Consider the following 15223-nt stretch of genomic DNA (forward strand, 5'->3'; position numbering starts at 1 on the left):
CGAGGTGTTTTTTATAGGACGCCCAATAGTAACAGGGACATCGAGGAGCAGATAGGGAGACAGATCCTGGTAAGGTGTATTAATAACAGAGTTGTCATGATGGGAGATTATAATTTCCCAGATATTGATTGGCATCTCCCTAGAGTGAGGGGTTTAGATGGGGTGGAGTTTGTTAGGTGTGTTCAGGAAGGTTTCTTGACACATAATGTAGATAAGCCTACAAGAGGAGAGGCTGTACTTGATTTGGTATTGGGAAATGAACCTGGTCAGGTGTCAGGTCTCTCAGTGGGAGAGCATTTTGGAGACAGTGATCACAATTCTATGTCCTTTACCATAGCATTGGAGAGGGATAGGAACAGACAGGTTAGAAAAGTGTTTAATTGGAGTAAGGGGAATTATGAGGCTATTAGGCAGGAAATTGGAAGCTTAAATTGGGAACAGATGTTCTCAGGGAAAAGTATGGAAGAAATGTGGCAAATGTTCAGGGGATATTTGTGTGGAGTTCTGCATAGGTACATTCCAATGAGACAGGGAAGTTATGGTAGGGTACAGGAACCGTGGTGTACAAAGGCTGTAATAAATCTAGTCAAGAAGAAAAGAAAAGCTTACGAAAGGTTCAGAGAGCTAGATAATGTTAGAGATCTATAAGATTATAAGGCTAATAGGAAGGAGCTTGAGAATGAAATTAGGAGAGCCAGAAGGGGCCATGAGAAGGCCTTGGCAGGCAGGATTAAGGAAAACCCCAAGGCATTTTACAAGTATGTGAAGAGCAAGAGGATAAGTCGTGAAAGAATAGGACCTATCAAGTGTGACAGTGGGAAAGTGTGTATGGAACCGAAGGAAATAGCAGAGGTACTTAATGAATACTTTACTTCAGTATTCACTATGGAAAAGGATCTTGGTGATTGTAGTGATGACTTGCAGCAGACTGAAAAGCTTGAGCATGTAGATATTAAGAAAGAGGATGTGCTGGAGCTTCTGGAAAGCATCAAGTTGGATAAGTCGCTGGGACCAGATGAGATGTACCCCAGGCTACTGTGGGAAGCGAGGGAGGAGATTGCTGAGCCTCTGGTTCACAGTTATAATTGTACACGAAATGAAGCGACTGGGTACTCACCATATTATCTAATGTTTGGGCGTGAGAGGAGGTTGCCCATTGACCTTTGTTTTGGGACTGACGAGGGTGACTTACCACCAAAGCCTTATCTGAAGTATGTGTCTGACATGGGAAGTGAGTTGAAAAGGGCTTATGAATTGGCTGGGGTCGTGGCTGCCCAGCAGAATCAAGGGAATAAGAGGAGGTATGATCAGATGGTGAGGTTCTCCCAGTTCCTGCCGGGAGACGGAGTCCTCATAAGGAATTTGGGACTACCTGGAAAGCACAAGTTGGCTGACCGCTGGGCAGCCACACCCGATGTGGTGGAGAGTCAGATGCCAAACCTACCAGTTTTCCGGGTAAAACCAGAGGAGGGGAATGGGCCTGTCAAAATTCTCCATTGGAACCACCTGCTGCCCCTGGGACAAGAGGTGCAGGTAGACCCAGAGCCCGACTTGGCGCCTACACCTCGTAACAGGAGTCTGCGGAAACGCGGGGTGACTACCGGGCTCCCAACAGGCAAGGTTAGGCCAGCTCCCACCCCTGAGAGGGATACTGATTTGGAGGATGAGGACCTGGATGTGTGGTATTTGCTGCCTTTCGCTAACTCCCCAGTGATTGAGGAAGAGACTCCGGCCCTTCTCCCACTGAGACAGGTAAAGTGGGGGGGGGGAGCTATCTGTGGGCAGTCTGGGTTGCAGCGGGACCCTGCGGGGAGGAAGCGGGGTTTGGTCACGGAACAGAGGGCTCCGAGTTGCAGGTGGGCACGAGTGAGACCACCGGTTAGGCTGGCCTACGTAGCACTAGGGGAACAGAGTGTGACCCCTACCGTATTGGGGAGCTATGTTACTGCCTTTTACACCTGGATTGGACTCTGTGTTTTGCAGGAAGGGTTGGTGAATTATCTCAATGTCATGAGGACATGACTGAATTTGGTGGGGGTCAGGGGAGAGTATAACATGCTGTAATGTTCACAGCTAATGAAATGGTTTCTCTGTAGCAGCAATATTTGGGTTATGACCAGAGATAATGGGGCTTTGGAATGTGTGCTATCCAATGAGAGGGATGTTGTTCTTTCTTGTGGGTGTGGGAGCAGGGATTTCGTGGTCCTTTGTCGGGAAGAGGTGAGGAGAGAAGACGTGAATGAAGGGAGTTGGTAGACCACCGGATAGAGTGGACTCAAAGTGAGGGTCCGAGGGTCGGGTCGGCTACGCTTGGCGGAGGTCGACGGGGAACCAGTGGACGGAACCGTGAGCTCCAATGTTGCGTATTAGACTGTTTCATGAGAAAGGGCCCTTTTCTTTTTTTTTTGTTTCTTTACTAATCACATACTCTATTGTTTAATTGCATATTGTGTACTGTTTGTTATTGCGTGGTACTGAATTGTTACAGGGGAACATATCATGCAGCCTCCACCCAAACAAGATTTCTTAAGTTCATTCGGGCCGAGGGCTGTCTTCCCCTGGATCAAGCCGCTAGTCGAACTGAGAGTCACATTTGATTTCATTTTTTTTTAAACCAACAGAGCCACCCCCAGCTCCTCTGCCTACTTGGCCGTTCTTTCAATACGATGATGTGTATCCTTTGATGTTAAGCTCCCAGTAATAATCTTTTTTCAGCTACGATTTAGTGATACCCACAATGTCATATATGCCAATCACTAACTGTGCTACAAGTTCATCTACCTTATTCCATATACTGCTTGCATTCACATATAACAACTTCAGTCTCTATACATCACCCTTTTCAATTGTGTCCCCCTTTTACATTGCAGCTCATCCTATTCACTGCAATTTTGCTCAATCATCTGCCTCTTTGTTGGCTGGTGGCGCAGTGAGATCAGCACCGGGCTCGAGAATGGAGGTTCCCGAGTTCGATCCAGCGACAGACTGCCCCCCGTGCGTGCTCTCCATCCACACCGGGCTGATGTTGAGCTCGCAACTCGGCCTTGTAAAGTAATATTATTTTAAAATAAAATAATGTCTGTGCGAGGAGTGTCGCCCCACACAGCCTTTCGAACTGCACCTTGTAAGGCATGAAAATGCCCGACGCTGGCCTCTCAGGTCTGAGTCGACGTCATCTGCCTCTCCTTGCTAGCAGTCTCCTGCACACTTCCTCTGTTGGTAATCCAGCTATCCTATCCTATTACTCTGGTTCCCATCTTCCTGCCAAATTAGCTTAAACCCTCCCAAACAGTCCTAACAAAGCTGTCCACAAGTATATTGCTCCGTCAGGTTCAAGAGCAGCCTGTCCCTTTTATATAGGTCATAGTTTTCCCAGAATAGATCCCAATGATCCATAACTGTGAATTCCTGCCCCCTGTAACAGTTCCTCATCCACACATTCATTTGCCAGATTATCTCATTGTTCCCCTCACTGCCCCATGGCACAGGCAGCAATCCAGAGATTTCTACCCTGGAGTTCTCACTTCTCAGTTTGCTACCTAGCTCCGTAAACTCTCTCTTCAGGACCTCCTCACCTTGCCTGTCTAGGTTATTTGTGCCAGTATATACCAAGACTTCTGGCTGCTCTCCCTCCCACTTTAGAATGCCACGGACCAGATTTGAGATATTTATGACCCTGGCACCTGGAAAGCAACATACCATCTGGGTGTCTCTATCGTGTCTCTATTCCTCTGTGGAATCGTCTATCACAGCTGCAGTCCTTTTCATCTCTGCAGCCAGTCCAAGAGCCACTGCCTCAGTTCAGTAAAACTCATGGAACAGTGAGCTGAACCAGCTCATCCCTCACCAGCGGCCTGGCGCTTAAATTGTCCAATCTTGGCGAACCAGAACATATAACGTCTTGGTAAGCTGGTGGAAACTGCCCGGCAGGTCAGACTACACACTAAGGTTCAGAGAACCCGAAACAATGTGATGAAACAGGCTGTCAACACCAGTGCTGAGGCTGGATATACCAGTGTCAGAGAGCAATTTGAACTGTATACCCCAGCTGGAGATTCGTAAATGTGGAGAGGGAAGAGTCTGTCTCTCTCATTTCCCCCAGCACCACATCTGCTGGGTATTCACCTGGGGTTGAGTTTCTCCACAGCCCTCTCAACTTACCGGAATTCTTTCATCTCTTGGACGCCTTCCCATTCCCCTTCCTGCTCCGCCTTGCCCCTGCTGCCTGGGCTACCGGTTTCTGGCTTTCCCCGTCCATCAGAATCGGGAGTGCTGTGAATAGCAACAGACAATGAACCATTTCCAATGGTGCTGGAATACTGTACCTCTCCACACAGAACAGTTCATCTGCCTAACATAAACCAACTACAAGGCAGATTTATCCTATGAGGATTGGGTGCCTTCCCTGTTGACCAGTGGATGCATGGTCTTTGAATAAAACATAGAACAACACAGCACTGGAAAAGGCCACTTAGTTGATGGTGTTTGTGCCAAACACTACACTGAATTAGACTCTGCACAGGATCCATATCCCCTCCATTCAGTTCACTTAGATCACTCCGTCTGTGCCAAACAGCACACTGAATTAAACTGTCTGCACATGACCCATATCCCTCCATTCTCTGCATATCATATCTGCTTCCACCACCAGCCCAGGCACTCACCACTCTATGTAAAGAAACTTGCCTTGCACATCTTCTTTAAACTTTCCACCTCTCACCTTGGTATGTGATAGGAGGAAGCAGATGAGGGGCATACGATGTAAGAGAAACAAAGTACAGAAAAAGGCCATTTGGCCCAACTTCTCTGTCCTGATCAAGGTGGCAATCTGAGCCAGTCTCATTTCCCATAAGACTGTCCTATCCATGTCCCTTGGATAGGCAGTTACTATGGAGCATTTGCAGGTGGGTTTTAAACTAGAGTTGCAGGGAGATGGGAACCGGAATGAGAGAACAGGTTGTGGAGGCAGACGTTGGTAAGACCTCCGACAAAGTCAGGAATCAGAAGTTTGAGCATGGTGCGACTGATATCCTGTGATGCATGTATTTAAATGCAAGAAGAATCATAGGAAAGGCAGATGGGCTCAGGGCAGGGATGTATACCTGGAATAATGTTATTGTAGCTATTAGTAAGAGTTGGTTGCAGGAGGGCCAGGACTGGCAACTCAATATTCCAGGGTTTTGTTGTTTGTTTTTACTATGTCAGGAAGGATTAAAGGAGGGGTGGGGTTAAAGGCAAGGTGGGGTTAAAGGCGGGGTGGGGGTTAAAGGAGGGGTGGGGGTTAAAGGCAGGGTGGGGTTAAAGGCGGGGTGGGGTTAAAGGTGGGGTGGGGTTAAAGGAGGGGTGGGGGTTAAAGGCGGGGTGGGGGTTAAAGGAGGGGTGGGGTTAAAGGTGGGGTGGGGTTAAAGGAAGGGTGGGGTTAAAGGTGGGGTGGGGTTAAAGGAGGGGTGGGGGTTAAAGGCGGGGTGGGGGTTAAAGGAGCAGTGGGGGTTAAAGGCAGGGTGGGGTTAAAGGCGGGGTGGGGTTAAAGGTGGGGTGGGGTTAAAGGAGGGGTGGGGGTTAAAGGCGGGGTGGGGGTTAAAGGAGGGGTGGGGTTAAAGGAGGGGTGGGGGTTAAAGGAGGGGTGGGGTTAAAGGCGGGGTGGGGTTAAAGGAAGGGTGGGGTTAAAGGCGGGGTGGGGGTTAAAGTTGGGGTGGGGTTAAAGGCGGGCTGGCGTCAGGAAAAATGTCACTGTAGTGCTCTGTCAGAACTTGTCCAGTGAGGCATTATGGGTGGATTTGAGAAATACGATCATGTTAATGGGCCTGTATTACAGACCTCCCAATAGATGAGGGATATAGAGGAACAATTTTGTAGAGAGATCACAGACTGTTGCAAGAAACTCAAGGTTGTCATAGTAGGTAATTTTAACTTTCCACATATTGACTGGGACACCCAAACTGTAAAAGAACTAGATGGGATCGAGTTTGTCAAATGTGCTTAGGGAAGTTTCCTTCAACAGTACCAAGAAGTCCGAACAAAAGTGTGCAATATTTGATCGGCTATTCGGGAATGAGACAGGGCAAGTGACAGATGTTTGTGTAGGGAAACACTTTGCATCTGGTGGTCACAATGCCATTAGTTTCAAAGGAAATATGGAAAAAGATAGGTCTGGTCCTGAGTTGAGATTCTGAATTGGAGAAAGGCCAATTTTGACGGTATCATAAGACCATAGGAGCAGAAGTAGACCATTCGGCCCATCGAGTCTGCTCTGCCATTCAATCATGGGCTGATACAATTCTTCCAGTCATCCCCACTCCCCTGCCTTCTCCCCATACCCTTTGATGCCCTGGCTAATCAAGAACCTATCTATCTCTGCCTTAAATACACCCAATGACTTGGCCTCCACAGCCACTCGTGGCAACAAATTCCACAGATTTACCACCCTCTGATTAAAGTAATTTCTCTACATCTTAAATGATCAGAAATTATTTGGCAAGTGTGAATTGGAACTGGCTGTTTTCTGGCAAAAATAAACTTGGCAAGATTTTGCATCCGTTTTTTCTGTGGAAGGCACCAGCAGTCTGCCAGAAGTTTGAGGGTGTCAGGGGGCAGAAGAGTGTGAAGTTGCCATTACTAGGGAGAAGGAGTTTAGGAAACTGAAAGGTCTGAAGGTAGGTAGTCACCTGAACAGATGGTGTACACCCCAGAGTTCTGAAAGAGGTGGCTGGGGAGATTACCGAGGTCAACTGGGCATCAGAAGCATGAGAAGATGTAGCTCACTCATCTTCACCGATTGACTATAAAATGCAATGACTCACAGCAGCTTGTGTTTGGAGTGGCCAATGTCCAAGTGGCAATTAGTGGAGTGGACAGTTAGTATGGGGATTTCGAGGCTTCAGCAAGGACTGGCTTAAGTGACAGAAAGCAAAAAGTTGTTGGTAGATTTCCTGCCCCCCCCCCCCCACGGTTTATTGCTTTTCTTTCTTTACTGTTCTAACTGAGCAAATAACCATTCCTGTCCCTGAGCCATCCAAGTTTTGCCTCTGTTTTCTCTGTGGAAGGCACTAGCAGTCTGCCGGAGGTTCGAGAGTGTCGGGGCAGAAGTATTGCTTTTCTTTCTTTACCGTTCTAACTGAGCAAATGTAAAGATGCCAGACAGGATAGTAGAATGCTCCTCTTGTGGGATGTGGGAAGGCACGGAGACCTCCAGTGTCCCTGGCACCTTCACTTGCAAGAAGTGCATCTCTAGATTCTGCTTCTAACAATCCATGTCAAGAGTTGGAGCTGGAACTGGATGAACTCTGGATCATTTGGGAGGCTGAAGGGGTGATAGAGAGGGTATAGGGAGAGGTAGTTACACCCAAGGCGCAGGACAGTCAGGAAGGGGACAGGGATAAAGCAGAGTACCCCTGTAGCCATCCCCCTCAACAACAGGTGCACAACCCTTCAGATACTCTTAGGGGGTGGGGGTGGGGGATGACCTTGCAGAGGATAGTCACAGTGGTCAGATCTCTGGCACTGAGTCTGGCTTTCTGAATTAGAAGGGAGGTGGGGAGAAGAAGTGAGCTGTGGCGATAGGGAATTTGTTAGTTAGGGGAACAGAAAGGAGGTTCTGTGAACGAGAACAAGATTCCCGGATGGTATGTTGCCTCTTGGCACTTGACACTGGGTACCAGTGTCCGGGACATCTCAGATCAAGTCCTCAGTGGGAGGGGGAACAGCCAGTGGTTGTGGTCCATGTAGGCACCAATAACGTGGAGGTATGAGGATCTGCAAAGTGAGTTCAGGGAGAAAGGTGCTACGTTAAAGAACTGAGCACAGTACTCCAAGTGGGGTCAGACCAATATTACCTCTCGGCTCCTAAACTCAATCCCACGAATGCTGAAGGCCAATGCACCATATGCCACCTTAATCACAGAGTCAACCTGCGCAGCAGCTGTGAGTGTCCTGCGGACTCGGACCCCAAGATCCCTCTGATCCTCCACACTGCCAAGAGTCTTACCATTAATGCTATACTCCACCATCATATTTGACCTACCAAAATAAACCACCTCACATTTATCTGGTTTGAAGTCCATCTGCCACTTCTCAGCCCAGTTTTGCATCCTATCAATGTCCCGCTATAACCTCTGACAGCCCACCACACTATCCACAACACCCCCAACCTTTGCGTCATCAGCAAATTTACTAACCCATCCCTCCACTTTCTCATCCAGGTCATTTATAAAAATCACAAAGAGTTGGGGTCCCAGAACAGATCCCTGAGGCACACCACTGGTCACCGACCTCCATGCCAAATATGATCCATCTACAACCACTCTTTGCCTTCTGTGGGCAAGCCAATTCTGGCTCCACAAAGTGACGTCCCCTTGGATCCCATGCCCCCTTACTTTCTCAATAAGCCTTGCATGGGGCACCTTATCAAATGCCTTGCTAAAATCCACTACAGTACATCTATGGCTCTACCTTCATCAATGGGTTTAGTCACATCCTCAACAAATTCAATCAGGCCCGTAAGGCATGACCTGTCTTTGACAAAGCCGTGCTGTGGAGATTAATATCCTGGCAGGAAGATTGTTAGTGCTGCATGGGGCAGGGGTTGGCAGTGGTTTAAAGAGTTGCAGGGGGGATGGGAATCAGAGTGCCAGGACAGTCAGTGGAGAGGTTGTGGAGACAGATCTCAGATAAAGTCAGAAATCGAAAGGTTGAGCATGGTGAGACTAGTGTCCTGAGCAGTGTGTATTTCAATGCAAGAAATACTGTAGGAAAGGCAGATGAACTGAGGGCATGGATCAACACCTGGAATTATGATATTGTAACAATCAGTGAGACTTGGTTGTGGGGGGGGGGGGCAGGACTGGCAGCTCAGTATTCTGAGGTACCATTGTTTTAGTCGTGACAGAGCAGGAGGGATTAAGGAGGAGAGGCTGGCAATACAAGTCAGGGAAATGTCACAGCAGTGCTCCGTCAGGACAGACTGGAGAACTCGACTAGTGAGGCGCTATGGGTGGAACTGAGGAACAGGAAAGGTATGACCTTGTTAACAGGGGCATATTACAGATCACCCAACAGTCCAAGGGATTTAGAGGAACAAATTTGTAGGTTCACAGGTTGTTGCAAGAAAAATAAGGTTGTCATTGTAGGTGATTTTAACTTTCCACCTATTGTCTATGACTCCCATACTGTGAAAGGACTAAATGGGATAGAGATTGTTAAGTGTGTTCAGGAAAGTCTCCGCAATAGAAGTCACAACAAGAGAGTATGTCATACTGGATCTGCTAACAGAGAATGAGACGGGGCGGATGACAGAAGTTTGTGTAGGGAACACTTTGCATCTGGTGGTCACAATGCCATTAGTTTTAATGTAAATATGGAAAAAGATAGGTCTGGTCCTGGGTTGAGATTCTGAATTGGAGAAAGGACAAATTTGATGGTATCAGAAATGATTTGGCAAGTGTGGATTGGAACAGGCTCTTTCCTGGCAAAAATATCCTTGGTAAGGGGGAGGCCTTCAAAAGTGAAATTTTGAGAGTTCAGAGTTCAGATCTGTCAGAACAGAAGGAAAAGATAACAAATTGAGAAAAAAACCTATATTGAGATTCTGTTTTAGAGAAAAAAGATCATAGCAGGAAGAGGCAGGAAGGAACAAATGAGGTGCTTATGGCGTTTAAGAAATGCCAGAGAAAACTAAAGGAAAAAATCAGGAAGGCTAAAAGAAGGCATGAAGTTGCCTTAGCCAACAGGGTGAAGTAGAATCTTAAGGGACTCTACAGGTATACTAAGAGCAAAACGATTGCAAGGACAAAATTGGTCCTCTGGAAGATCAGAATGGTAATCCACATGTGGAGCCAAAACAGATGTGGGAGATCTTAAAATAATTGTTGTTTTTGACATAGAACGTGGAACATTACAGCACAGAAACAGGCCTTTTGGCCCTTCTTGGCTGTATTTACTCAGGAGACAGACACACAGTCTATTGAAGTGAGGCAAAGCAGCACCAACTTCATGGATCCCGAACAGACGACAGAGGAGGAGGTGTTTGCTACCCTGGAGCAAATCAGAGTGGATAATCCCAGTCCTGACAAGGTGTTCCCTTGGATCTGGTGGGAGGCGAGTGCAGAAATTGCCGCAGCCCTATTTAAAACATCCTCAGCGAGAGGAGAGGTACCAGAGGACTGGAGGACAGCCAATGTTGTTCCACTGTTTAAGAAAGGCTCTAAAAATAAATCAGGAAATTCTAAGCCGGTGAGTCTGACATCAGCTGGGGGAAAGCTATTGGGAGGTATTCTAAGGGACCAGATATGTAAATATTTGTAAAAACACAGACTGGTTAAAGATAGTCAGCATTGCTTCATGCGTGGTAGGCCAGGCTGTGCATGTTACCTACATGGACTTTTACAAGGCATATGATAATGACCCCGTGGGAGGTTGGTCAAGGAGCTTCAGTCACTCAGCATTCAAGATGAGGTAGTAAATTGGATTAGACATTGGCTTGCTGGAAGAAGCCAGAGAGTGGTAGTAGATGGTTGCCTCTCTGACTGGAGACCTGTGACTAGTGCTGTGCCACAGAGATCGGTGCTGGGTCCGTTGTTCTTTGTCATCTATATCAATGATCTGGATATTAATGTGGTTAACTGGATCAACAAATTTGCAAATGACACCAAGACTGGGGGTGCAGTGGACAATGATGAAGCTATCATGGCTTGCAGAGGGATCTGGATCAGCTAAAAAAAAAGGGCTGAAAAATGACAGATGGAATTTACTGCAGCCAGGTGTGAAGTTTTGCACTTCAGTAGGTCCAACCAGGGTAGATCTCACACAGTGAATGGTAGAGCACCGAGGAGTGTGGTAGTAGAAAGGAATCTAGGAATACAGGTCCATAATTTGTTGAAAGTGGCTTCACAGGTAAATCGGATCGTAAAGAAAGCTTTTGGCATATTGGCCTTGATAAATATTGAGTACAGGAGATGGGATGTTACATTTAATATTACTCTTGGAGGATCTCAGTGGATTGAGCAGCATCTGTGGAGGCAGACAGCTAGTTAATACTCTGTCCCATCACACACGCCCGGCATCCAACACAGAGTGAAGCTCCCTCTACACTGTCCCATCACACACTATCAGGGTCAGACACAGAGTGAAGCTCCCTCTACACTGTCCCATCACACACTCCAGGCATCCGACACTAGGTGGCGCTCCCTCTACACTGTCCCATCACACACCCCTGGGGTCAGACACAGAGTGAAGCTCCCTCTACACTGTCCCATCACACACTCCCAGGGTCAGACACAGAGTGAAACTCCCTCTACACTGTCCCATCATACACTCCTGGGGTCAGACACAGAGTGAAGCTCCCTCAGCACTGTCCCATCACACACTCCCGGGGTCAGACACAGAGTGAAGCTACCTCTACACTGTCCCATCACACACTCCCAGGGTCAGACACGGAGTGAAACTCCCTCTACACTGTCCCATCACACACTCCTGGGGTCAGACACAGAGTGAAGCTCCCTCGGCACTGTCCCATCACACACTCCCGGGGTCAGATACAGAGTGAAGCTCCCTCTACACTGTCCCATCATACACTCCCGGCATCCAACACGGAGCGGAACTCCCTCTACACCGTCCCATCACACACTCCTGGGGTTAAACACGAAGTGAAGTTCCATCGACACAAATAGGATCTTGGAGAGAACCCCTCCCTGTTTCAGACTGTATTCAGTAAAGGACCCAGCTCACTCCTATCCAAAGAGCACCAGGTGTTATTGAAGACCCGGTTAGTGCCGAGTTTGATGTCCGGAGCCGCAAGACGTACCTGAATTGTTTCAGCTCTTGGCCTCCAACCAACTCCCCATCTTTCAACGCATTGCTACTGCTGCCTGGACTGTTTGGCTTTCTCTGTCCATTGGACGGGGAGGAAATGGTTACACTGTGAACAGCAACAGACACAGATTTGTGAGGAGATTTCGATGGTGTTCGGACACACAGCCTCTCCAGTCCCCCAACACACATCACAGCCAACCACTGCCTAACAATTGTCCAACACACACCCGCCACACAACACATCCAACCACTGACCAACACACACAACACAGCACGTACAGTTACTGACCGCCACATGTCCAAGCTCTGAGCGCTACACGGAGGGAGTTCCGCTCCGTGTTGGATCCGACCACTGACTGCCACACATAACACAGCATATCTAACCACTAACGCCACATCTACCACACTGCACACCTAACCACTGACACACACACACACCACACTGCACACCTAACCACTGACACACACACACACCACACTGCACACCTAACTACTGACACACACACACTGCACACCTAACCAGACACACACACACTGCACACCTAACCAGACACACACACACTGCACACCTAACCACTGACACACACACACACCACACTGCACACCTAACCACTGACACACACACACACCACACTGCACACCTAACTACTGACACACACACACTGCACACCTAACCAGACACACACACACTGCACACCTAACCAGACACACACACACTGCACACCTAACCACTGACACACACACACACCACACTGCACACCTAACTACTGACACACACACACTGCACACCTAACCAGACACACACACACAGCACACCTAACCAGACACACACACACTGCACACCTAACCACTGACACACACACACACACACTGCACACCTAACCACTGACACACACACTGCACACCTAACCACTGACACACACACACCACACTGCACACCTAACCACTGACACACACACACCACACTGCACACCTAACCACTGACACACACACACACCACACTGCACACCTAACCACTGACACACACACACCACACTGCATACCTAACCACTGACACACACACACACCACACTGCACACCTAACTACTGACACACACACACTGCACACCTAACCACTGACACACACACACTGCACACCTAACCAGACACACACACACTGCACACCTAACCACTGACACACACACTGCACACCTAACCACTGACACACACACACCACACTGCACACCTAACCACTGACACACACACACACTGCACACCTAACCACTGACACACACACACCACACTGCACACCTAACCATTGACACACACACACCACACTGCACACCTAACCATTGACACACACACACCACACTGCACACCTAACCACTGACACACACACACACACCACACTGCACACCTAACTACTGACACACACACACTGCACACCTAACCAGACACACACACACTGCACACCTAACCACTGACACACACACACACTGCACACCTAACCATTGACACACACACACACTGCACACCTAACCACTGACACACACACACTGCACACCTAACCAGACACACCACACACACCACACTGCACACCTAACCACTGACACACACACACACACTGCACACCTAACCACTGACACACACACACTGCACACCTAACCACTGACACACACACACACCACACTGCACACCTAACCAGACACACACACACTGCACACCTAACCACTGACACACACACACTGCACACCTAACCACTGACACACACACACACTGCACACCTAACCACTGACACACACACACCACACTGCACACCTAACCACTAACACACACACACCACACTGCACACCTAACCACTGACACACACACACACTGCACACCTAACCACTGACACACACACACACACTGCACACCTAACCACTGACACACACACACACTGCACACCTAACCACTGACACACACACACACTGCACACCTAACCACTAACACACACACCACACTGCACACCTAACCACTGACACACACACACACACACACACTGCACACCTAACCACTGACACACACACACTGTACACCTAACCACTGACACACACACACTGCACACCTAACCAGACACACACACACTGCACACCTAACCACTGACACACACACACTGCACACCTAACCACTGACACACACACACTGCACACCTAACCAGACACACACACACTGCACACCTAACCACTGACACACACACACCACACTGCACACCTAACCACTGACACACACCACACTGCACACCTAACCACTGACACACACCACACTGCACACCTAACCACTGACACACCCACACACTGCACACCTAACCACTGACACACACACACTGCACACCTAACCACTGACACACACACACACACTGCACACCTAACCACTGACACACACACACACTGCACACCTAACCACTGACACACACACACACTGCACACCTAACCACTAACACACACACCACACTGCACACCTAACCACTGACACACACACACACACACACACTGCACACCTAACCACTGACACACACACACTGCACACCTAACCACTGACACACACACACTGCACACCTAACCAGACACACACACACACTGCACACCTAACCACTGACACACACACTGCACACCTAACCACTGACACACACACACTGCACACCTAACCACTGACACACACACACCACACTGCACACCTAACCACTGACACACACCACACTGCACACCTAACCACTGACACACCCACACACTGCACACCTAACCACTGACACACACACACACTGCACACCTAACCACTGACACACACACACTGCACACCTAACCAGACACACACACACTGCACACCTAACCACTGACACACACACCTAACCACTGACACACACACACACCACACCCCTAACCACTGACACACACACACCACACACCTAACCACTGACACACACCACACTGCACACCTAACCACTGACACACATACACACACACTGCACACCTAACCACTGACACACACACACACTGCACACCTAACCACTGACACACACACACTGCACACCTAACCACTGACACACACACACACTGCACACCTAACCACTGACACACACACACACTGCACACCTAACCACTGACACACACACACTGCACACCTAACCAGACACACCACACACACCACACTGCACATCTAACCACTGACACACACACACACACTGCACACCTAACCACTGACACACACACACTGCACACCTAACCAGACACACACACACTGCACACCTAACCACTGACACACACACACACTGCACACCTAACCACTGACACACACACACTGCACACCTAACCACTGACACACACACACACACTGCACACCTAACCACTGACACACACACACCACACTGCACACCTAACCACTGACACACACACACACCACA

At 48.6% G+C, this 15223-nt stretch overlaps 1 protein-coding gene across 1 annotated transcript in view; it reads right to left on the minus strand.

Annotated features, from left to right (window-relative positions):
- The window catches only part of spef2 (sperm flagellar 2), a 224545-nt gene that overhangs the window by 57240 nt on the left and 152082 nt on the right, over positions 1-15223 (minus strand). Inside the window, exons 29-30 of the mRNA XM_063049753.1 lie at positions 11798-11911; positions 4162-4272 (exon numbers count right to left, since the gene is read on the minus strand). Of these exons, the coding sequence (XP_062905823.1) occupies positions 4162-4272; positions 11798-11911 (225 nt within the window). The remainder of the gene's footprint in view (positions 1-4161; positions 4273-11797; positions 11912-15223) is intronic.

The sequence above is a fragment of the Mobula hypostoma genome, chromosome 5, assembly GCF_963921235.1.
Source record: "Mobula hypostoma chromosome 5, sMobHyp1.1, whole genome shotgun sequence".
Taxonomy (NCBI): domain Eukaryota; kingdom Metazoa; phylum Chordata; class Chondrichthyes; order Myliobatiformes; family Myliobatidae; genus Mobula; species Mobula hypostoma.